The following is a 25,243-nucleotide window of genomic DNA, read 5'->3' on the forward strand; positions in this document are numbered from 1 at the left end:
AAGAGGACAACTCCTTCCCTTTGGCTGGTGTGACCTACCAGTCCTGAGACAAACTGCATTTTGATCCATCTACCAAGGTGCTGTGCCTTTCCAGAGCTGCAGACCATGAATACCAGGAGACCTCCAACCCATTTGCAGTGCAACATCTTTGAGAGGCCAAATTCGTCCAAGTCTTTGCTGAACTCCAGGTGAACCTCCAAAGACATGATCCGACTCATCCAAGTCCCCACACTAGAGTGCAGGACTATGGAATCGAAGATGATTGACTGGGCGAGTACCGTCCTTTGTTGGTGCTGAGAAAAAGGCACCAAAACCGCACACTGACCAGGGAGACCGAAGAAATCTGTGCCAAGGGTCCTCTCTCTCTCTCTCTCTCTCGACTGCTGCTGAGACAACTCCGTCAGAGTCCTTCCTTTCATCATCAGACTGGGGAATCAGGAGACCGGGTCCATTGCTGCTGGACAGAGGAGAATATAGCTATGAACATTTTTTCTAAACCAAGGTACTCTGGGGTGAAAGGTATTGCTTAACTTGAACCGAAAATTCTCTCCAGAGTGACTGGTGTGCATGAAGAGGTGCCCAGGGTGTCCACTCTACCTCTGACCCAAGCTGCTGGCTTTTGTCCCCTTAGTGAGTCCTTTTTCAGGGGTCCATTGTTGTATTAATTCTACAAGTATCTTCTCCTAGAGGCTAAAACTATCTTGAGGAACTTTTGCTGTTCTGCTGCTTCTTAAGATTTAGAATCCACTCCAAACTGACTTTTTCTTATGGTTAGGGATTGGACTTTTAAAGAGTTAGTTTGCCAAGAAAGTGGCTCTAGAATGTTATGCTCTGCTACTGTATGACTAACCAACCTTTTTCCTTCCTAAAAGACTGTGGTTTTTTATTTTTTTTTATTTTTTTATTTACTTGATTTAATTGTATAAAACAATTTTTACAAGGTTTTAGATCCTTAAAGTCAAGAAGGGAAAAGAAAAGAGAAAAGAGTCCTTGATGATAAGAGGATGGCACAGTCAGAAGAGAAGACAAAGAGCAGCCGAAGAAGAAAGGAAGGATGATGAAGGCGGGGAGAGCAGCAAAAATCCTGCTTGTTCCCTAATACCTCCTGTGAGGGTGGTAGAGAGAAAAAAGGCCGTGATTTCCATTTACTTTCCCCTCCTTATTGGGTTATTAGACCAATAGCATGAAAAAAGCCCACTACTGCTATAACCCAGGACGTCTTTTCCCCGTTAATTAAGCAACACCACCATTCCTCTTCCTCATAGAGATGAGAATTTCTGAATAGAGGACCGAGATGTAATGTACGTGCCGCCAGCACAGCTGGACAATTCATTAGCAGATGTTTAATAGTTTCCACCTCGTCCCCAAGTTTGCAGAATCTGCACCCTTTTTCTTCTGACTTGTTCCTTCTTGACAAAACTTCCTTAGTATGAATGATATTCAGTCGAATTCTCAGAAAGGACTCTCGTACTTTCTTGTCGGGACATTTCAACAGGTACTGTTTTGTGGAGTTGATTTTCTGCCAGCTCAAAGGTAGATCGATTATCAATTTCGAAGTCGAAGCCTTCTCCAATGTGTCGATCCAGTCTTGTTCCATAATGCGCTTTTTCACCTTTGCCGGATTGTTAATGAGTTCGTCTCTAGAACTGCTCGCCCAAGCTAGGAGAGTTGTCATTCTTAGGGACCAGTCCGTCAGCATTTTACACGACCCTGATATTATTTCCTGATGTATTTCCTTTAGTATCAGCGGCGGAGAGGGTAGTAACGCTTTTCGATAAAGCATGATTTCGTTTAGAGCCACAATGGAGCTCAGCGACTGTAACGACAGCTCTCTCCTTATTAATACGATTGGAAGCGACTGTGGCAAGTTAAGCAGTTTTTTCCAAAAGAGTCCCTCCACTTTTTCCCAGAAGTTCGATGGTAGATTGGGTAACGCTTCAACTCCATAAATCAGGGTGGGGACTACCTTCGCTCTGTAGAAGGTCAGGACTGGCGCTAATGTGAAACGGCCAAATTTGGTCGCTACTGCTCTTGCCTGGGTTGTGAGTAGGCGAGTTTTAGTCATTATGTTGTCTTGCATTGGGACTTCTTTTAGGCTTTTATTTAAAATAATCCCAAGGTACTTAAAGTTGGTCACTTTTTCCAGCTGTTTGTTGTCTACAGCCCAGACGAATTTCTCCGTCTACTGGGACGCCTTTCCAAACGTCATTATTTTGGTTTTATCAAAGTTCATCTGGAGGTGGTTTTCTTTAAGATAGGCGTTAAGATTATTAATCTGTCTCTGCAGGCCTATGGGGGTGAGGTCCATGAGAATGATGTCATCTGCATATAGCAGGCGTGATATTTTGGTTGTTCCCAATGTCGGGGGGAAGCTGCGTACTCTCTCCTCGTGTTCCTTGTAATCCGCTATGTAGGCATTGTACAAGGCCGGGGCCAGTGGGCAGCCTTGCTTAACGCCTCTCTCTGTCTTGATCTCGGAAGAGAGGCGACCCAGGTTATTTAATCGTACACACATTGAGGTTTCTGAATACAGGGCCTTTATTGGATCCAGGATCTGTAGGGGGCAGGCATGATGATGTAGTTTCTCCCATAGTAATCCTCGATCAACACGGTCAAAGGCCTGGACCAGATCAATAAAAGCCATGTATATTTTGGGCCGTCCCTCTGATACCTTGGCTTTCAGTGTGCTCAAAGCCAATATATTTGCCGCCGTCCCAATGTTTTTCACAAAGCCTCCCTGCAGAGGATCAAAGAGGGCTGATGTTAGTATCCAAGATTGGAAATTGTCCAGCAATAGGGCTCCAAAAACTTTGCCTATGGAGTCTAGCAGCGCTATTGGGCGATAGTTCGAGGGAATGTCCTTAGAGCCCTTTTTGAAAAAGGGTACCACTAACGCCTTTTTCCATGATAGTGGAATCTCTGAGAGCTTAACGCACGTCATGAACACTTCTTTGATGAAAATAGACCACGCTTTCAAATTTTTTTTCAGATCATGGTTCGTGATGCCATCAGGGCCGGCTGCTCTAGAGCCATTAAGTTTTTTAATTTTCCGTTCGATCGTCTCGATATCGGTTGAAACAGCCCAAACGGTCTTTTTTGTCTGCTGATCTGGTGTTGATAGATTTTTAGATGATGATGGGACTCCATAGAGGTCCGAGAAGTGGGATACCCAGTTTGCATCGTTTATTGAATTTTGAAGAGCTTGGTTCAGAGCTTTCGAATCCCCCTTTATTAGGGACCAGAAGTCTCGTGCGTTCTTGCCACAAATGATTCGTAGCATTAGCTCGGCGTCATCTTGAGCGCGCTGGTATTTCGATGTCCTTAGCCAAGATTTGTAATTACGCGCCGCCACAATTGCTTCTTCTTTTTTCGCTGGGGATTCCGAAGTAGCTGCTGCTCGCTTCAGTTTTCTCACCCATTTTCTGCGTTCTACTAATTGTGGGTTAAATACGTGATTAACTGGCGTTACTGTTGGTTGTTTCTTTCCTTTATTAGAGGCGAATATCGAGAGAACTGAGGTGTAGTCTGTCGATGCCTTAGCCCCAATAAGGTTCCCATTTTTCTCCTCCTTATACAGCTGTGTCAACTGGGCGATTGCGGGTGCGGACATCTTCAACCGTGTGCCACTTTGATTGACTTCCAAATTTGCGTTTGTGTAGCGGGCTTCTGCTCTTGGAGAGAACCAAGAAAAACTCACGATATTATGATCGCTGTATTTAGTCCTGGTCACTTCAAAGGATTCTTTTATTGTTAAAAAGCTCCTTGATACCTGGATGTAGTCGATGATGGCCGTTTGGTTGTTTCTCTCCCAAGTTGGGATAACCTCTGCATTAGGGGCTACTCTTTGTAGCAGATTATGTATATCTCTTGCCTTCATTAGGTTTATCCATCTACGGGCTCTTCCCATCGGAGAGTTTAGTCCTTTAGTTAAGTCAACATTCAAATCCCCTACCAGGATGGTATAGTTGGCGGTGCTCGAAGTTAGATGATCATCGATAATCGTCTCCATTTGATTGATGTAATTGTCACAGGTGACCCGTTGTGGGTTCCAGTAGGTGTTCACCAGCAATATCTCAAACTGCTGGGCCTTATTACCAACCTTACGGGAAGTGTTCCAGGTGATGATTACCGCTAATATAAACTCTGTTGTTTTAAGTACCTTTTTCAGGTGAAGGCCACTTCCCGATCTGATGGCGATGATAAGCCCTGATCTGGGTCTGCCCTTGTTTTCTTTAAGGGCCGGCGAGTGAATCAGGTGGTAACCGTCCAAAATAGGTTTTTCCCTTAACCAAGTTTCCTGTAAGCACAGCACATCGAAGCTTGTGAGGTCAACATCTGACTCCACAGTCAGGTGTTTGAAGCCCCTGGTGTTCCAAGACCCTAGTTTTAGAAAGGGGGGGTCCCATGTCGAAGAAGCCTTGACATCCTTAAAGAAGTCGGTGATTAATCCTTGTGGTGGCTACTTGCTTCTTTGGATACCTCTGCTGGATTCCGGCTGATCTCCATTTCGCTCGTTAAAATTCGAGGGCTTTGGATCACGGGGAGGCACCCTACAAGCCCCTCTGTCACTCGAATGTTGTTCTACTAGTTGAAAGATTCTACGAGTGGAGGGTATCGGCTTCCCATCGGGTTCGCAATCCCTCCCATTTCTACCTCTTCCGGAGGAGTGTTGCTGGTTGCTCCTTCTTGCTAGAGGGGCGTCCTCTGTCTTGCCAGTGTTAGTGAAACCCCTCTCTTCACTTCGCAGATCGTATCTTCGTCTGTTTTGCAGGATTGGCCTTTGGCGTCCGTAATTTTGTTCGTTCGCCTTTTGATTTGTCGCATTTCATGGCACCCCCTCTTGGGATGATTTAGGCCCCAGGATGCCATCTGCGACGTAGGACAGCTCGAAACCCAGTTTGAAAAGATTTGATCTTTCCCCCCAGATCTGTTGCTGTGTGTAGTTTGAGTCAATATGGAGATACGAGCTGTCTTTTCTTCCATTGGGATTTGGCTCGAGGATGTTGATCTCCTTTGTGATATTAATTTGCGAGAGATGAGAATCACTGAATAGTTTTGCCAGGGCTCTACGGTTCAGGATCCAACTGTCCTGTTTTTCATGGATCCTTTGGAGTTTGAAAATCCTGGTAGTCTTTTCTTTTTTTCCTGGAAAATCTTGATCCACAGCTGCCCTTCGTGGGAGCCCCTCCGACATGGCTCCTCTTTCATTCCACCTTTGCCCATGGACTCGTGATTTATAATGCGGGTCTAGGCCTGCTGGGGAGACTCTTCCAGCCTCTGATCTCTCCTTACGGTCTCTTTCTTCCTTCAGCGACCTGACTCTTAGATCTACGGAAGCTCTTTTGTTATCGCTGTAACACTTCTTCCTGGTGATATGTCGGGGGGAATGCCTATCTTCCCTGGAATTGTGTGCGAGATTATCCTTCTTGGATCTCGCTCCCTCAGGACCTTCCCTGGAGGTCTGGCTCGAAATCCTCTTGTTCTTGGCCCGAGGGGTGCTTGTTGGCGAGTTCATGAGGAGGGCTTTTGTTTTTGGTTCTTCCGCGGCTCGGTTTTCGCGAGTCTCTGGTGTTTTTCGTTTTTGCTGGATTGGGGGCGGTGGGTCTATCTCGTCCTCTCCCATCGAATATGTACTGAGGTTGATTAGATCAATTGAGTCTAAGTCACTACAGGATTCCAGGTCAGGGTTGTCCTCCTGATTTTGATCCGCTGGCTTTAGTTTAAACACTTTTCTGTTTTGCACAGGTGACGAGTCGTTTGCCGCCTTTGATTCCCTTTTGTTATTCGGTTTCAGCGTTGCTGTTTTTCTCGAGACAATTGACGCTGTTTTGGCTGCTCTCTGGGCTTTTTTTCTTCCTTGGGCTGGGTAAGGAGCTCCTACGTGCTTAAAGATTTCAAAAGTTGACGGGACCCTAATTGCTGCAAAGTTGGTTCCCGTCACTGCAGGTTGAATCTGACCGACTTCCGGGGGGTTGAGAACTGCCACACCGTTTTTCGTGCCTACTAAGCTCTTTGTTTGCGGGTCAGTTAAGTACACCTCAATCCTAGAGGGCTGGTGGAGGATGGAATTTCCACTTGTGGACCTCAGGTCAGCTAAGCTGCAGACATCCTCCGTTGTTTGGGATTCCTGGTTACTTAAGCACACCTGGTTGGGCGCCCTCGAGTTGTCAGTCAGGCCCCCATCCGCATGCTGAGGTCTCTTATTGCCTAAAGCGTTTTGAGAGTCATGCACGCAAGTCCTGTGGGCCAACACAAAACCTTCTAGATAGGTGAGCTTGGAATGCATAAATGCTATTAGAGTGTTTTGATCTTTCAGTGTCTCATGGATCGATTCATACAGCTTCCCAAACGGGGCCAATGCTATTGTGACGGTGGACAGGATCGTCATTGGATCTAGCTTTTTGACAGGTGTTTCTGGCTTCGGTTTTGCCGTAAGTTCACTCATCCGTCTAGGGAGCACCGGGGAGTTTTCGTGCTGATCGTTCCCAACGTATTTATCTTGGCCACTTCCTAACCCTATCTCCTTAGGTCCCTTAGGAGAAGGGGGGGAGATCAAGTCAAGAGGAGCCAAGGGGAGGAAAGGTTTGTGCAAGGAGGCTGCCCCCTCTTCAGAGTCGGATGGAAGAGAGGTTTTCCCCTTCCTCTCCCGTAAGCCCCTCGTGTCTTCATCCTGATCTTCCCGGGGCTGCCAGCGGGGGTCCTGAGGTTTAGCGGCGAGAGGGCCCTCTTTTTCTCTGCGTGCCACTTCAAGAGCGTCTCTTGTCTTTGAGGTATTTTCCCTCGCTTCCGGGCCAGCATGAGTGTCTCCTTCCTCATCAAGCCCAGTCTCCAACCCTAATAGCATGTTACTGGATGGGTCGTTTGCAGATCCGGTGGGTGACTTCGCTGGCGCCGTCTTGTTAATAACTTCTTCCACATGAGGTTTAAGTTTTGAAGGTAGAGTTAGATTTGAGAGTTGTAGGGCCGTGTCCTCCATTATGGCCAGCAGCTCCGCATCAGAGAAGTCCTGCTGTCCGCGACCTTCTCTGCGCGATTTTTTACCAAAAAAGTCTTTAAGGGTGGTCATTGCGTTTGAAGGGTTCTGATGTTGAGTTTTCTTCCCTCCTACTCCCCTTCTCTTATACAGGGCTTTTAAACGCGCTGGTTTTTTGGGGAGCTTTTTCTGTAAGTGCCCCTGTGTCTTTGGGTAAACAGAGGGGTCCGTCCTCCTTTTATCAGATTGAGGACTCGATGATGGAATGATCACTGGAGGAACGTTGGGCGGCGGACTTGCATTCGGCTGAGACAGCGCTACCGGGCTAAGGGGCGCTGTGATAGCCGAGGCACTGTGATCCTGGGAACTTGGAGAGTGCATGATACTGATCTCTCCTTGAGGCGACAATGATCTCGCCCCGGCTACTGGCACCGGTCTCTTCGTGGGAGGTAGAAGGACCGGAGTCCAGTGCTACGGGGTTAGCCTCTGGGTCGGTTGATGGTATAGGTGGAGAGATCTCCTCGCCACCTGGCGGTGTTTGCAGGTCGTCCATTTCCCCCATCGTGTGTATCATGATGTGCACTTGACCCACCCCTGTGGGAGGTGTGTAGGGTAGGCCCGCCCCCAAGCCCCCCTTCCTCGGGTTAGCGTCCACTGGCTCTCTCTCCGATGCGAGCGGGCATAAATCTGAGGTCTGGTGGGGGAGGGTTCTATCCGTGGGATTGGACTTGTCGTAGATGACGCTTGGGGTTCCCTGCTTCTCCCTTTTGTCGCATGGGGTAACATTTTGGGCGGGGGTGTTTCGCTAGTCATGGAGAAGTCTGTGATTGGTTCCTCCCCCCGATGTTCACTCCTCTCAATCGTGGGGAAATTAAAAACGCACTCAGAATGTTGTAGTTGGTTTTTTGCATTATTGGAAAATGTTGTTAGGGGGAGATTATGAAGCATATCCAACGAGGGGCCATATTCCATTATCTGCTCAGCTGCATCGGTGGAGCTGCGATTTAGAAACTCTGGGCACCGCGGTTTCTTGCTCCGTAGGTTTCTCGGCTCAAGTTCGTTCACCGAGGGTTTCCTTTTGGCTCTCTGCGCCAACTCAGTCATGGTAGAGAGGGCCCCTCCCTTGGGACGCGCTGATTAAGGAGGACTCCTTCCTCCTCCCGCCGACCGCGGACTGCTGACTGCCCTTGTCAGTCCCTTCGCGGTCCGCTTCGCGGAGGGAAATGATTATGTGCCAGAGGCTCACCAGAGCACACGCCTCTCAGCACACGCCTCCTTCGCTTTATGTGGTTTTGCTAACTAAATACAATTACTGTATATATTTGTCTTAATGTGAGTGCGCGTTCGTACCAATAGTACGGTAGGACTGACATTAGTGTCAAACTCTGCAAAAATTGTACCACGAGAAACTACCACTGAAGCAGTGGCCTTTGAAAAGTGTGTTTTAAGTATTCCTAAGTGTTGATTAATTGAGGTAAGTATGTTACTACCTTCCTTGTGCAAATATAATAAATGTGTATATTTTAATATAACATTATCTGTAGAAGTGTTTCTTTGGACTATTGTATCTACTGGGTTCAGTGTACTTACCTACAGCTCACATCTTCTTCATATGATAAGCCCGATTGTTCTGCCACTCTACCAAGGTTCTTTGAGTATTACAGACTTATACTAAGAGTTGGGGACCTGTATGCCAAGGAATAGTTTTATGACGTCTTACCTCAAGTGGCCTTAAGGAAGGTGCCCCTAACATATGCCTAAACCATTTCTTTTAACTCTAAAATGATGGCCTTCGATCGGTCAATGCCATATCTTGGCAATCCTGATCAATTGTGGCTTTCCCCACCAATGTGTTTGTTTCATAGGTTGCTTTTAAAATTGTGTTAAGATCTGTGATATTCTACTTTTAGGGTTCAATAACTCTTTTAGCCAATATATAAAATAGGAAATATGCATTGAACAGTGTGCATTTAGTTTGGTCAGTAAACAGTACAGCATATCTATTGTTACAATAAAAACATTCCAAAAAGCCCAGCGCTATCGTGCTGTAAGGTTAAAAAGTACACTTTAAAACACAAAATGCAAAATAACTGCTCAACTGAAGAATTTAATTCCAGGTGTAGTTGAAAGGTATACCCAATATTACTCCTATGTCCCATCCCCTTCATCCTATATGGGCGTCCCTCGCGAGGGACGGGAACGGAACCTCTTTTCCACCAGAAAGACATTTCCTCTTTAAATTTACTGGCACGCGGCCTTCCTTAACCCCACCAACCGGTGCCACACCTCAGTCCCCTTTTCAGCGTCAACCGGAACAGACCGCTACCACCAGCACTCCTGGGTGAGGCTTCAAGACTCGTAATTCCATGCGCTTTCCCTGAAATATTTTTCTTTTTCTTTTGCAGTATTGGGAACGATTCTAAGTGATCCGAACATGGCTGATTTTGCTGCGGCCGGAATGTTTGCATGAGAAAGGTGCGAACTACCAAAGGTTTGCACCTTTCTCATGCGAACACACTTACATACTACGGGGGCTGCAGGGGTTACTGTAAAGTATAGTGAGCGGGGGTTGCGGGGGAAACCCCTGCAGCCCCAGTTTTATTTTTTTCTTTGTTTTTTTTTTTTTGGCGGGTGTGCTGCGGGGGTGTCCCCAGCAACACCCCACTCAGTATGCCACACAGTATAGTGAGCGGGGTGTTGCGAGGGACACCCCCACAGTCTTTTTTTTTTTTTTTTTTTTACTTACCTGCAATGCTACCACCAAAGGTTCGAACTTTTGGTGTTTGAACTTTGGTAGCATTTTTCGGTCGTTTTGTACTGTCAGACCTTTTTTTTCAGTCCGATCGTACAAAACCTTGGGAACACCGTCCACTGGTGACCTAGTTTGTCCCCGCCGCATGTCTGCTTCGACAGGCTTAAGCAGGAGCCCGTCGTGCAACGGTTCCTTCCCCACAGCAGATCCACACGCACTCTGTCTCTGCTGCCTCGGTGAAGACCGTGTGCGACGCTCTCACGCCCAGGTCGCTTGAACAGTTCTCTCCAATGAGCCAGTGTTTAACAAGACTCCTCCACAGAACATCCAGGACTATGTCCGTAGGAAGACAAAGAAGGTAGGTGCCTTATTTTCCAAAACACCCCGCAGAGGGCACTCCTCCCAGGGAAGCTTTTCTGGCGGGAGGGGTCAATCTGACCCTGGCACCGGATCAGGGAGCACCAATGCTCACGCAGCTACCCGCAACACGACCAAGGGATCCAAGGGCCCTACCGGTTCCACAGCCGAGGGGCCTGTAAGCTCTATCACTACCGGGACTCTTCCCGAGGGGCCCTGTCCTGATACCGGGTCTTTACGCGAGGGGGGGGGCCTATACACACGGCCAGCACTACCATCCGGGAGGCCGAGGGCACACAGTCTACCGGTGTACACCTGAGGTGGAGGGCGGGGCAGAGCCGGTGCAGACAGGCGTGCAGGCCGAGCCCGGGAACACGCCGACTAGAGGTCCATGTGCTCAAGGCACTGACAAATTGGCGGCGGCATGAGACAAGATGACCGCCTCTCCCGATCCTCAAAGGTGGGAACCCACACAGGCAGGAGTGGAGGCCTGCCTTCTAGCCAGGCGGTCAACAGAGGAGAAGTTTTACTGCAAGGGCAGACTGGGTACCAATGACGCCCATCACCTGGACCACGTCATACCCCAACATCTCGGGTTTCAGGTACAGTGACTCCATGTACGGACACAGGCTGGGTAGGCAGCTAGCGTATTCGCCACCTCCTCCGGTGCAGGATCACGCTAAGCTGGCCTCCGAGGACAGCTTTTCGACAAATTCATGTCTCCTATGCGGTCTCCACAAATGGACCCCATTCTGCCTCCGCAGCAGTCAGTTCCAGAGGCTCCGGCATTCCCAGTGCAGGTGCAAACCCCCACACCGGAAGCACCTCCAAATGATGCTGACCACCCTCGGGCCGATGACCAGCAGGACACAGACGAGGAGGAGCAGGACACACCTTCCTCAGCAAAAGACTTCCATGGCGGGATTGCTGGCCTGTCGGAATACCTGGGCATTCCCCAGCCCCAGAATGAACTTCCTGAGGCATGAGTTCTGGCAGAGGTCCTGAGTATCAGGGCGGAGGCAAGGTCTGGCATCCCCCTACAGAAGAATGTGCAGGCCTTGGCCAAGAAGGGGTGGCTTAAGCCACACTCCACGCAACCCGTTAACAAAAAGCCAGATGCTAAATTCAAGCAGGCCGAGGGGGATAGCATGCTACTCTCGACACACCTGCAACCTCTGCCATTGGTTATTGCTGCAGCATTCATGTATGCCAAGCCCCAGGCATCCTCGTCTAGTACTGCCACGGCAGCCCTCTTGAACAAAGAAGAAAAGACACTTTAACCATACAGCAATAAGGTCTACACCTCAGGCAGGCCAACACAGAAGCCATCCTGGCTGCGGCTAATCAACGACTTTGGAAGGAAATCTCAGACTTCCGGCCTGACATCCCTAGGGGCACCTCAGACCCTGTGCCCTCAGTACCTTTTGCCACCTGCTAAACCACTTACCAAGCAGCCACCCATTTACCCCTGAAGCCCAGGAGTTATCATTATGCTTTACATATCAGTCATCCTAAGCTAATTTGTTTCTTCAAATTTTACTTAATTACATTTTAGGAGTAGACTTGTTTGCATTTCTTTAATATGTTCTCAGATTTATTTTATAGACAAATAGGATCCCTGGAACGTTATGTACTCATGGCCCCACTGTCTCTGCATTTGTGGTTATCCTAAACTTTGTAATGCAGTAAGGTTCTTGATCTTGTTCCAACTCATGGAGTGGACACTGCAGCCCAAATACCCCACCCTACCAGGGCTCTAGTGCCAGAGACATGTATTACATGGCAGTGATACACGGTGGTTGTCGGTGTCCACCTCCCAGTCCATACTGTCTCTAACCTCTTCCAAGTTACCCTTAAAGGCTGGGAGATGGAAGACATATATCCCCTTCCACTAAACCTCATTAGTGAACACCAGGGCATCCTAATAGAGTAGGGGACTCTGTTGCCTGGACAGCATACCTTTAGGATTTAACATTCTGGAGGTCCGCTAAGCTAACATCCACTCTGCCACCTGGGGCTATTCACCTGGAATGCTGCAAAATCTGCAAAGACTGTACCAGATCTCAGATTATAAAAGGCACCATTCCAGGAAACTAAGGAAAGGACTAAGCTCCATGGCATAGTTAGGTTACTGTTGGTACAAGGGATATCTGCTGCAACTACTCACCAGGACTCCAGAAATAGACTGAACATTGGGGACACCAGTGCTGTAGGAGTTGGCAATGCTGTTGAAGAGCCATGGATGAAAAGAAAAAGCCTGATGCCAGAGGTTAGACCTCCGAATGAGTGGCTGCCACATTTTGTAGGTCCTTGGATAGCCAAGGATGCACATTAGCTGGAGAAAGTGATACCCTTGTATCCACAAACCTATCAAAAGGTTAGAGAGGCTTGAGGGAATGGAGAAAGATATGGGAGCTTAGGAGAGGGGGCCTGCCCGGAAAAGGCCTACAGAAAGCACATTGCTTCAGAGCAAAACAAAATGGGCAACCACAGAGATGGAAAGAATTCCGAAACATCGACACAAACTCTCAATTGTAGAAAAAGCAAGAAGTGCAACTCCAATGCTACTGGCTGAGTGGGAGAAGATTGCAGATATTTACGACAATGCATGACCTGAACCAGCTCCTATTCCAAAGAGAGCTGAAGGCCCCCAGAGAGCTGAGAAGCCCCAGAGTGTTGACTGCCTAGGGGTAGAGAAGTCTAAGACAGCAGAACATGCTGAGGGGCTGGAAAGCCAGAGTGTAAGGTTCCTGAAGAGCTAGGAAGCCAAGACGCCTGCCAGAGACTTAGAGGTTTGGAAGCCTAGGAAACCTCTGAACTCTTACAACATTGGAACTGTATCGCTGAGTGAACTGAGCACACATCTGTGTAAAGCGAGCTGGGCTCCATCTCCCAGCGAAAGTGAGCTTAGCACTCGGGTGCAGGAAGGAGAATGTCACAATATAAGATTTATTTGTATTATTTATTAAATAATACGCTACGGGTTACATACAAGACAGTGAGAGCTATATGCCCAAAGCAGTGCTTACAACACTTATAGGAAAACCAGCATTCCTATTTAATAAGAGAATCTTGATCAAATGGTGCATAAAAGTGTGTTGGCTGCTACATCCCTCAGTCTGTGATTTGGAGTAAGAAGCAAGATGATATGGCATTTATAACACGCATTTATAACACGCCTATACACAAGTATTTCGGACTGTTAAACGGTGGGAGGCCTGTATCCCTGTTAGATAGAGACCATTGGTACGCTTGATTACTCCATCCAGACAACTTTTCTTTAGATAATTCCAAGTTAGAAACTTCCTTTTTAGTTGTAGATAAACTTCTAGTCTAACCCCTTCCTGACTAAACGGCTAGTGATTAGTCAATTTTCCACATACACCAGTGGGTTTGACATTCCAAGCCAAAGCGCTTGGTAGCCAAGAATTTAAAATCTGTTTCATAGTAGCATATATAATCGGGGTTGGCGTAATACGGGACAAAGTACCATGAGTGAGTGGAGTGAAGTAATTCTAGGAATCTAGAGAGAGTAGATGGATTACAAGCCCATGCAGAATGGCATGTAAGGAAGACGAGGGCTATAAGTCTAGTCAACTAACGGGAGGTCAAGAAATCTTGTTATCTTACTCCCTGCTGTCAAAGAACCAAAAAAGGGAAGTGGAGCTACATTACAGATGTCCGCACCTGTATGGTAACCCTGTTCCTGTTTCGGTGAAGCTGCAAGAGATCATGGACGATTGTGTTGTCTGAGAAGGACATATGTTGTCAGGGTATTGCTTTATGAGTTTGTTTTTAACTGGCTTTGTTGAGCATCCAGTATTCTGCTTATCTTATATTTGAATTTGTATGCCACATGTTTGGAATGACAGCTATGTCACAAATTGCAGAGCAGTGTCTTTGGCATTCATCCAAAAAATTGATATGCAAGTGGTATTTTAAAAACTTTAATCTGGACAATGATTTTAAAGGTCTCCAGAATGGTACAAAATTTTAGTTATGAAGGTTAGCGTTCTGTTGTTCTGGCATATTCCTCATTGAATTGTGTTACCTTTTAGCTATTCATCCAAATCACTCGTCTTAGTTAAGTTGAAGCTGGATAACACTTGTAAAGGCAACTGTTCATCTTTTTGTTAAGCTTTTTCCTCAACATGTACTGCACCAATATACAAGTTAGATTGTACAGCTCCTCAAAATCTTTGTTTTACTGTTGTCCTTCTTTGTTTAAATAACTTGAAAGTTGGGGGAAAATGTGTCTATACTGGCTTGGAAAAAAGTTTTCTTTTTAGTTGGTTTGTTTTTGAACTTGTTTTGACCTCTAACCTTAATCCTTAACATGCTTTCACATGATAGAAGGATAAATTGATCCGAAGGCATTCATCTTACGCTATGCACAACAATGGAGAGCAAGACGAGAGCTCACAGGCAAAGAGGAGAAACCGTTATACTATGGATTTCTCACTTTTGACCATTCCAGTTTTCCCAGGAAACAATTTGCCTATTGCTTGTTCTCATCAGTTACAAGAAGTATTTGTGTGTTCATTTTACAGTGTGACATTATTTTATTTAATATAGATTTCTGGGTGAAAATTTGCACAGCAGGGTCTTGCCATTGATTTGCACTGAAGATTTGTTTTAGATATTCACTAATATTTTTCTCAAATTAGAATGGTCTCCAGTTTTCTTAAATCACAAATCCAGATGATAAAATAATTGTGGTTTTTATCATCAAGTAAAAAGGAATTATTTTAGTGGTTTGATTAAAATATACAGCATTATTTCTCACCTAATTGAAATTGGTTCAGTGGTAAAACCGCTCCTAGCCCACCCAGCAGGTAGCTTCCACGTTTGCAGTGTTTGTTTGCTGTGCTTAGCTATCAGGCTGTGCACTATTGTAAAGTAAGTTAAGTGTGCTTTCTTTCTTCTCTTGCACTATTAATGCTTTCCATCAGGTTTCTTCTGGTGTACATCTATTACTTACTCAACAGATCTTGATTCTTCTAAATATCTATTTCAGTATGCTATCGGTTATTGAGGTTGTGTAAATGCATGTACAATAGTTTTACAAGTTGCTGAGGAAAACAAGTTGAATCTAATACAATACAAGATCCTAGGTAATGGGGTAGTGTTGTGTGAACATTTGCAGTGGATTTGATTATCTTTTCTTGACCAAGAACTTGCAAATTCTGCTGAAAGAATGCACATACATCATAATTGTGGTAACTAAATGATCATTTGAATTGAGGTCCACCTTCTTGTTGATCCTTTCTTCAGCAATGTAAAAGAAACCCATTTGTGAATTTTATGTTTGATTGTTTTCCTTTCCTCCCAGAACAATCAAAGTGGCTCGACTGGAAACTCTTTAGTTCGGTGTGACAAACTCGACCAATCCGAGATCAAAAGCCTGTTCATGTGTTTCCTCCATATTTTGAAAACCATGTCTGACGGTAGGTAGTAGTCAGCTTGTTTTGGTACAGGCACTGGTATATTCGGCATTTGTCAGCGTGTGTGCCTTATCTGTATTTAACTCTTCCTCCTTTGATTGCCAATCTATGCAAAACAGACAAACAAGTGTCACATATATGGTGCCGAGGTGTGATAATGCATACACTGGTCCACGTGAATTCCAGCCTTTGTTTGGTTAATCACATTTTTGGAGATCGATCTCAGGGAGCTGCCGTATTTAGCTCAGAGTTTTAATGTTCACAGCTTTATTTTTTGCTGAAAGTTCCCTTAAAGTTCAGGTATTCTGTACTCTGTAATGTTGCCCCCATGGTATTCTTATACATTTAAACTATAGCAATACTAGAACTATCTTGCACTTTCCTGTTAGATGTTTCTCAGAGCTATGGCAGTTTGCTGATGCAACATGTATTTATTGCCATACATATGCTATAACATTGTATTATGTTTTCTGTAAGTTTAATACCAAAAAAGTCCTTCAAGTACATTTTCCTTCCAGCAAAACCATTTTATGTTGTACCTGCACTAGTTCATCGTTAATTTGTTTTGCAGACGTACTGATCACATCCCCACAACACCATGCAGTGGTAGTATACACAATTTTTCACTTTTTGGGGAGAAGGGTTATTGAATGTGCATTTCTGTGTTTATAGTCTGGATCGCTGGATTCCAGTTTACGAGTGCTTTAAGGCTTTCAAGTCTTAATCAAATTGGATGTTTTTCCTTTGATAAGCACTGCTAGCGGTCCTGGAATGTCTCCCAAAATGCTCCTAGAAGTAACCCTGCCAGCTCCTGATGAAGCTGGCTCAATAGCTGAAGAGAATCACAGGCTTGTATTCTGCAGAACATCTAAGAAGCAACATGGGCCTTGCAGGTCACCATGGGCACCCGAAAAGCAGCTCTATTGAGCAGAAACTGTATCAGATCTCTTAATGCAGCATTCAGGCATTTTTACCATCTCTCATGCCTCATTCAATGCTTAGGCACCCGCCTACTTAGGATGAAGTTCAGACTTGGAGGCTTCTGTGGCTGCTTGATAAATAGTGGACTTTTTTTTAATTAACTACCTGGATTTGTTGCTACCAATAAAGAAGATACCACAAGCAGAAGGGAGTCATTCCCCTGGTCCTAGTGCTTTTTGTAAAACAGACCCGTTCATAAGAGACGGATATTGAAGCCACCAAGACAGTATGGTTTCCCCGGGAGAATGGAGTCATTTTCCTCGTGCTTCTGTTAAGTAACTGGAACATTGAGTGGTTTAGTTCTTGGTGGCAAGGATAGTGTATCTGGCTTGGACAGAGGACAGTGTTTTTTTGTTTTGACAGACATTTTGTTGAGCATCCAAGTATTTTCAGGGCAGGGACAACCCCTCTAGTCATGGTGAAAGACAGATTTACTTTCTTTGAGTTATTAATAAAAGTCTATAGCCAAAATTAAAACACCTTGCCAGGCTCCTTACTCCATCACTCCACAATGCCCAGTTCAGAGAAAGGACTTTTAACTCGTAACAGGAAAAGGCCCTCTCATTTTCACACAAACACTGGAACAATTCAGTCTACTTCTTCAGCTGTTTTCATTAATGTAAGTCCAGATATTAAGCCTAGTCCTGAGCCAAACAAAAAGATTCCTTGGGATAGTTAAAGACAAAGAGAGGTGGCTTACCCCTCACAGGAGAGAGATTAGGAACTTCTGGGGCTGATTCAGTTTTATGAAGCCAAACAGTTCTTAACAGTTCGTGTAATAATGACACTGCTAGGAGTGATGGTATCCTGCATTTAACCAATTTCATTTGCACGTCTATACTTGCACCCACTTCAAGAGTAACTTGCAAATCAGTAGTCACACGCAGCAGGCAACTGAAACAATCTAGCAATTAGTTCTAAAAAGGTGGTAAAAGCACTACAGTCTCTCACACACCTGTTAATAGGATAACCTTTTGTGAATATGCCAGTGCAAGTGGTAATAAAAAAATATACTTCACTTTTGGGATGGGGTGGCTCACTGCCACTTAAACCACAGGGCAGTTGTAGACCTCATCAAGCATCCGTCCACATGAACATTACATAACTAGATTAATCAATCTCTATGCAGTTTTCAAACACTTTTCCATGACAAGAGTGTGCTAATAAACACATAAAGCAACAGCCATGTTTTATATAAACAAACTTGGCAGAACTAACTCTCAAAATAGAGCCTGGTGAATGGAGACACATGTGCACTCAAGCTCAGCCCAATCCCAGAGTACACAACTGTCTTCAGACAATCTAAGCAGGTTATTTGCAGTTGCGTAACACAACATCTGGGGGCATCCTTGTGAGCCATGCTGAGGGCCCCCCCACCCCCCAAGCTCTGCAGAAAAGGACAGGCCAGGCGACACTCCAAGCTGCCCTGAACCACCACGCATTAACATTTTTAGTGTTTGGATAGATTTGGGGTTGTTTTACCGTGGATGGAAATGTATAATGTACATTTCTCATGTGGTCATTTCCGTCGCGGACATTTCATCCGCGGTAAAACAACCCCAATCGTTGTCTTTGCCTTATTGCCAGTAAAAAACTCATGTCACAGGAAGAAAACCTGTTATTGCTGCCAGTATAAATGCTCCTCCACCTCCCCAGCATGGAAGAACACTCTTCAAGTGAACGGAGGATAGCAGAGGGGCAACGCGCTGGTCTTGGAAGCAAGACCACTCAGAGCAACAGAGGTTTGAATCCCGGATCCAAGCTTAGAAAACCAACTCAGGCACAGTATTGGGTGCATTATAAAAGTTCAATTAAATAAATGTTAACTTTGCCCTTAACGTCAAAAAAAAAATGCAATGCCACAGAAAAGAATCACTGTCAACTTGCAGGCTGCACAAATGACCCCCTTTCCCTCCTAATGTAATACCGCTCATGTTGACTTTGCACATAAAGCCATTAAAAAAACAGCCATGCGTCAGTAAGAAAGCAAAACAGTTACTTGTTTGGCTGCATACATGGTTAGCCCTACCATGTAAGAAGAAACATCATATTGAATATGCCCTTAATGTGAGTAAATATTTGCAACAATCACTGGCCCTACCAATACTGGTTTTGCCCCTTGCACCTACCCTAGTGTAGTAGCAGGCACATATGCACACAGCCCAGGGTTTCCAAGGCACCACAGGGTTCTTGGACCAGGTTGAGAAAGAGCAAAAACAGTTGGGCCCAAGCTTGGCATGCCTGGCGCCACATTTCTTATTCATGAGGTGACTATGCCCTGCCATTTCTTTTTCCTCCAACATGGAGGCAGAATAAACTAAGCAGCACTTAAAATACTGCAGGACTGCCTTTGGGTGGGGCTGGGCATGCTTAGTCATTGGGTGTGGCTGAGTGTGGTTGGATATTTAAGCCACACACAGGCAAGGGTTCTCTGCTTCATGTCATTCTGCCACTGCAGCATGACGCTTTCCGGCATTGCTCCTGCTCTCTGGACCTGAAAGAAGAAAGAAACAACTGTTAGACAGAGCTCTGCTCTACGGACCTGATCTCTGATCCTCGGCATCACTCACCTGGTTATCCTTGTGTGAATTCTTGGCAGCAACGCTTCTTGGCATCTCGGCTTTTCGACTCCTCTGTCATCACTCCTGCTGGAATGAGAAAAGAAACAAGACAACAGTTAGTAAATGGAATTACCGCGCAAGGTAGCAACGTTATGAAAAGTATTAACATTGCGCATACCATTAAGGCAGCAATTGAAAAAGGTGAAAGCAGTATTGTGGTTGGGGAAAAGCGGCATTTCAGAGAGCACCAGCATAGCGCATTCAACGCCGGCAGCTGCTAGACGATCCACAAGAGAGCACCACGCACCAGAGTGGCAGCGCTCTGCATCAAGACACTCTACAGAGCGCTGAGCATAGAAGGAACAGGCCACAGCCAGGACACTGTATGCCCCGAAGCAAAACTGCTCAGAACTCTTACATGGCAAAAGGACACAAGTGCATACAGCACATTGCGCACAGCCAAACTGAACTTTAAAACCACCCTTTACAGACAATTATCTACGCCGCAAGGTGAAAGGACACTGATCCACGCCGCAGCCGGCCTGGGCTGTATATAGACAACCACAGTCAGTGACGTAACTGACTCTACACCTATTGCGCCCCTGCTCAAGAAATAGCAGGATGGAGAGCTTCTCTTCCCAATAAATCAGGTGAACGGCGACCACAAAAGTTGGGAACCCGGCGGCGGGGAGCGCGTACAGGGTGGAGGGAGGAGCCCTATCCACCACTCTCATTAACGTAGTATTGTGTATCCCTTTTAGGATCACGCCCAGGGGTTCAGTTCCACCAGAGGGTCCTGACACAGATACCACACGGAAGAGGTTTCCTGGTGCCCCCGCAGTGCTAAGGTGAGCGTTACAATATTCCATGCCACAGAAAGGAAATGTTAAGTTTGCCTGCCCCATTGTGCTATAAACCCCCCACCCCAAACATTCCTCCATGTAATAACACCCATCGTGTTGGCTTTGCCCAGAAATACCATTAAAAAAAAGTTCTCTAGTATTGGGTCTGGCATGGATTCACATGAATGTTCCCTGTCGTCATGCTGGGAATCCTCATGAAAAAAGAAAAGCTGTTTCGCTTTAGCCTGAAAACTGCATTTCAACGGGGCGTGGCTTGGAGCACCGGCGATGCGGATGCTTCATTGAGAGCTCTGTGTAAGCTCCGAGCTGAAAACGCTTTTTCAACGGGCTGGAGCCATAGCAGCGACCCAGGTGCAACGGCTGGGGAAGCGGAATGCCTTGGGAACAAGTTGTTTTACTTGAGGGGGAAATCGGAACCCACAAGCACCGTTGGCTGCAAGAAGAGACCGGGCTCTCCCCCATCAGCAGCCCACAAGATGGCGGCCGCCACATGAGGCGCAAAGGGTGTAACGCTCACCTGATTCCCACGGAGGCGCAGGTCTGGCTTCGAGTGCTGATGCTTCTTCAATGGCGAAGCGCTGGACTCTGAAGATGGACAGGAAGGGCCCCTCTACTCTGGCTTGCAGGAATATTCCCCTGTGCGTGAAAAGGGAGTATTACCTACTGACAGAATAATGCTCAAGCCTCCCACTCTCTTCCAACCCTCCACGATACCCTTCCACGATTCCCCGTGAAGTCTCACCTTAGGGTCTGGAAGGATGAGTTCTCCATCCTGCTTCTGATGCAGGGGCGCGTTGAAACCCAGTTACTTCACTGGATTGAGGTTTGATGGGAGTTCAAATAAGCTTGAGGTAAGGCGCTGTAAAAGTTCTGTTGCAAGTTCAAAAGTTCAAGCTTAATAATAATGTTCATTGTCTTATTGCAGCAAGCGCTAATGCTTTTGTCTTTTTCCCCTTAGGGGCCGGGGTTCGGAATGCCGGAGATATGGCGCCGACCCGAAGTGAAACGTGCAGTTCCAGTAAATGACAGGTAAGTTCTGGATGAGCGCTCATTCAATGTCTTTGTCTTTTTTCCCCATAGGGGCCGGGGTCCGGAAAATGCCTGGAAGCGGCAAGACCCGAAATGAAATGGGAATGACCCAACAGGTAAGTCTTAGAAGGAAACTGAGCTTTTCCTATTCCCTTCCTTCTCTCACCTTTTGTTCTTGTCTTTTTCTCTCTAGGCTCTGGGAAGTGGCTGTGGATCCGGATGATCGCTGCTGAAGATGGAGGCGCCCAGGAAAGGTGAGTGAAATGCAGCGCTGCAGCGATCGTAGCAAAATGCCTTTTAAAAATGATGTCTTCCTTTTTAGGATCGTCGGAGTGATGTCTCCGTGGTGCAGATTTAGCAGGTAAGGTCTCTTGTCTCCCTTTGTAGGTGACCCAGGATGCTGACAGGCGTGGCTGAAGTCCAGATGCAGGAGCTGACACGGTGAGCGTCCAGCTGCGAGGAGCAGAACAACGCGAAGCGTGAGTTGCTGATCGGGCGTGGTTTAAATAGCTTTGAAAGAAGTTCCAGGTATGTATCCTTCCCCGACCACACCCGGGTGGAAAGTAGTCCCATAGGTAAAGTAGTTCCATTCAGGCCTCAAGAGGGCCTGGATGTAGCAGCATGGTCTGCATCAGGTAAGTGCACATTAAAACACTTGAACACATGTCTAGCTTTATGAGCCTGGCGCCTAAGGCGCCAGGACAGGGGTCCAACATGAGCTGGCGCCTAAGGCGCCAGGACTGCGTCCAAAGGGCCCCAGCTTGGGCCCGCTGGCACTCCCCTGGGGGAAATGATGCCTGCCTCTGGGGTTGCTGGGTCGGACCTGGCTCCTTGGAGGTAGGCATCATGACAAAGGGAAGCTCAGACTCCCAGAAACTCATCGGCAGCAAAACTGATGCCCCGCTGAGATTGGGCGGGGGGGAGGAAGTGGAGCCGCTGCTCCTCACACGACTTGAAGCAGCGGTGAGAAGAAAATGAAAGGGAGGATCCGGGGGGGAGTCGGCGTGCCATTGCACTGTGGCGTCCCAACGGAGTGAGCAGGGCCTGGCGGTCCGTATGGCATGATCCCGACTGAAGCAGGAAGATGAGTGGAAGATTGTAGTCAAGCTCCCACTGCGTTAGGCGAAATTGTGAAGAGGCTCAAGGAGACAGTCTACCAGTGCCAATCTAACATTGTTCCCCGTCGCACCAACAGCTGTGCTGGTCCCTGACTGGAGGAGGCAGAGAACCCAGCCATTACAGCAGACCTTCAAGTGAGGGACAGCGGAGGGACGCAGAACCCAAGACTCAACATGGCGGTGAGGTGGTAGAAGCCCCCGGGTGCCCAGCAACGTGCACCATTCCGAAGTAAGTCCTCTCCCCACCCCCCGCCCAGAGTAGCAGAAGCAAACGCCCAGCAGGCCATGCCACATACTGGAAGGGGGTTTAAGGGCTATCACAGCTAAGCCCCTGCCCACCATCAACAGAGTGGGCCCCCCCCATCTAGCCATAGGAGCGCAGGGGGACCCACAGGCAACCAACTAGCAGAGTGGGAAAGGCAAACCCTCAATTAAAGCACTCTGCCACTACACACAGAGAGCACGGCAGTAGAGGAATAGGGGACAAAGCCATATAGCAGTGTACCCCTTCACTGGGAGAACCCTGGACATTATGTCAAAGCAACCCAAACCCCAGTAGACAACGGACATCGCCACCATGCTGCTACTGCACGATGAGAACAAAAATCCAGATCCCGGACGAGCCCTAACTCACTCTCCTGATAGATCAATGGGTCACTGGGCCACTAAAGAGGACATACAATCCCTCCTGGCAGACATAAAATCAGAATTCAGGAATTGCATGACAGAAATTTCGTCCAAAGGTGAGGACCTCGATAACAGCATGGGGGAGATGGAACAAAGGGTTAGCGAAACCGAAGAACAAACCCTGAACCACACAGCTGATCTGGCAGAGCTACAGAGGAAAATCCAAACCTTGGAGGAAAATAGCAAAGACATGGCACGCAAACAAGAGGACATTGAAAACCGAGCCTGTAGGAACAACGTCCGTATCCAAGGAATACCAACAACAATCACGGACCAAGCCCTACAAGCCTACGTGGGTGATCTCTTCCAAACTCTCCTCCGAGACTGCGACAATTCCTTGTTGCTGCTAGACCGCACCCACAGGCTGCAAAGCCGCAGGAGACCCATGACGAATGACCCCCCAGATGAAATTACCCGGGTCCGTTTCTTCTCCACAAAGCAAGACATGACCGCCAGCCGCATACAGGGAGACCTAACCTACCAAGGATCTCCAATACAAATCTACCATGACCTGGCAGCGGCAACAGTACAAAGGCTTACGGCTCTGAAACCCCTGGCGACATTCCTTCAAGACCAGAAGATAAAATACTGCTGGCCCTTCCCAGCAACCTTCAACTTCACCTTTGAAGGCCAGTTACGCACAGTCAACTCATTGGAAGAGGCCAAGGGCATTTTGACAGGAGGTACCTCAAACCCAGACGAAGATCTTAGACCCCCCCAGGGGAGATGGGTTTGTAAGAGAAGACCCAAAGTCCCAGCGTAATCACTGGGCCAGAGTAGCACGCTGGGGGAAATCAAAATACTCACCGCTAAAAGCATGAACAATCTCCCGGGGCTCAACCACAAAACTCTGCAAGTTAAGAACCCCAACAAGACCAACGCTGGCTCCTCAAGATAGAACAGGCAATGCTTGGAGCTTACATGGTTCACCCCGGTACTAGGAGTGCATTCACTCACCGGCCATCTGGCTGACGGACCCAACTGGAATCTAGTTACCAACTGTTACGTTGTTAGGGTTGTTACAAGTTCACAAAAGTTAAAAACCCCAGTTGTGACAGAAAGATAATAAGACAACAGTATAAAATGGCAACAAACGCCCCAGAACCCAATGCCTCCTTGCCCAATAGATGAGACAGACCCTCCGGAGGATATCCCGCATTATCAAAAGCTCTGCTTTGTAACCCTCAACGTTAGAGGCTTGAATGCGCCCAGCAAGCGCAAATCAATCCTGCGGCGGGCTAAGTGATCTATCGGGCTCAGTGATCTTCCTCCAAGAGACCCACCAAGTCCAAGCCGACTTTCACTGCCTACGGAGTAGAGCCTTCCCAAAACAATATTTGGCGACCAGCGGCTCCAAAAGAGGGGGCAGAGCAATTTTACTGGCCAAATGAATCCCGTTCACAGAATTGGAGGTCCTCAAGAGCCCCGAAGGCCGCTATATCGCTGTGAAAGGCAAGCTGTTGGGCCAACTCTCCACCTTGGTCTCAGTCGACTCCCCCAATGAGAAACAAGAGGCCTTCTACATAGACACCAACCAGCACGAAGGGACTTTAAAATCGCCCTGGGTTTGCTTCACTTTTTAAATCCTTTGGAGTGGTAGATGCCTGGAGACTCTTACACCAGACATAGAAGACTTTTCCTTCTACTCACAAGTGCATTGCACCTCCTCTCGCATCGACCAATTGCTAGCTTGCCCCCAACTTCTCTCCTATACAGATGAGACATTAATAGGTGTAAAAGTAATCTCTGACCATTCCCCGGTAATCCCAACGACTCGTGTATATAACCCACACCCTCCCGCATATCTTCAATGGTCCCTCTATGACAGGCTACTGAACAACATGTCACTTCGAGAAACACTGACCACAGCCATCCGCAACTATTTTAGAGAAAATCGCAGCAGTGACACGACAACCGCCACGAGATGGGAAGCGATGAAAGCGGTCATAAGGGGAGAGCTAATAGCCCACACAGCTGCCTACCGAAAGCATCGCTCAAAATTACGACAAGTCCTAGAAAAAGTCATACCGGCAGCAGAGGCAATCCCCAAAAAGGGCTAGACGCCCAAAGCGACCCGAGCCGTACGAATCGCCCGCAGCAAGCCCGAAGCGCACTACGCAGAAGAAACAGGCCAAACCCTCAGTAGAACCAAACAAAGCTATTACGCCAATGGCAACAAAGCCAACTAATTATTGGTTAGGAAATAGGCGAAAGCCCACACACAGAACCATATTACAGGCCTGAAGGACGCGACGGGGACGACTCAATATGCTGAAGGAGCCAAGTTACAACTAGCAACAGCACACCTACGGAACACCATGGAAGGGCAAATCTTGCATTGCCGCGCTCTACCCTAACTTCCAGTGCTATGCGGATGACACTCAGCTCATTTTCAGGCTATCCTCAGCCACCACCTGTTCCTCTCTCATCTCTGACTGTCTGTCCGCCATACAGGAGTGGTGCGCTGCCAATGATCTC

The 25,243-nt window shown here is 47.1% G+C and overlaps 1 protein-coding gene across 9 annotated transcripts in view; it reads left to right on the top strand.

The window, feature by feature from the left end:
* DOCK9 (dedicator of cytokinesis 9) overlaps nt 1–25,243 on the top strand; it is a 2,709,375-nt gene that overhangs the window by 1,872,387 nt on the left and 811,745 nt on the right. For all 9 annotated transcript variants that reach the window (XM_069639825.1, XM_069639823.1, XM_069639827.1 and 6 more), the window contains one exon: nt 15,415–15,529. In XM_069639825.1, the coding sequence (XP_069495926.1) occupies nt 15,415–15,529 (115 nt within the window). The remainder of the gene's footprint in view (nt 1–15,414; nt 15,530–25,243) is intronic.

This window comes from Ambystoma mexicanum, chromosome 7q, assembly GCF_040938575.1.
Source record: "Ambystoma mexicanum isolate Mex_15411 chromosome 7q, UKY_AmexF1_1, whole genome shotgun sequence".
Taxonomy (NCBI): domain Eukaryota; kingdom Metazoa; phylum Chordata; class Amphibia; order Caudata; family Ambystomatidae; genus Ambystoma; species Ambystoma mexicanum.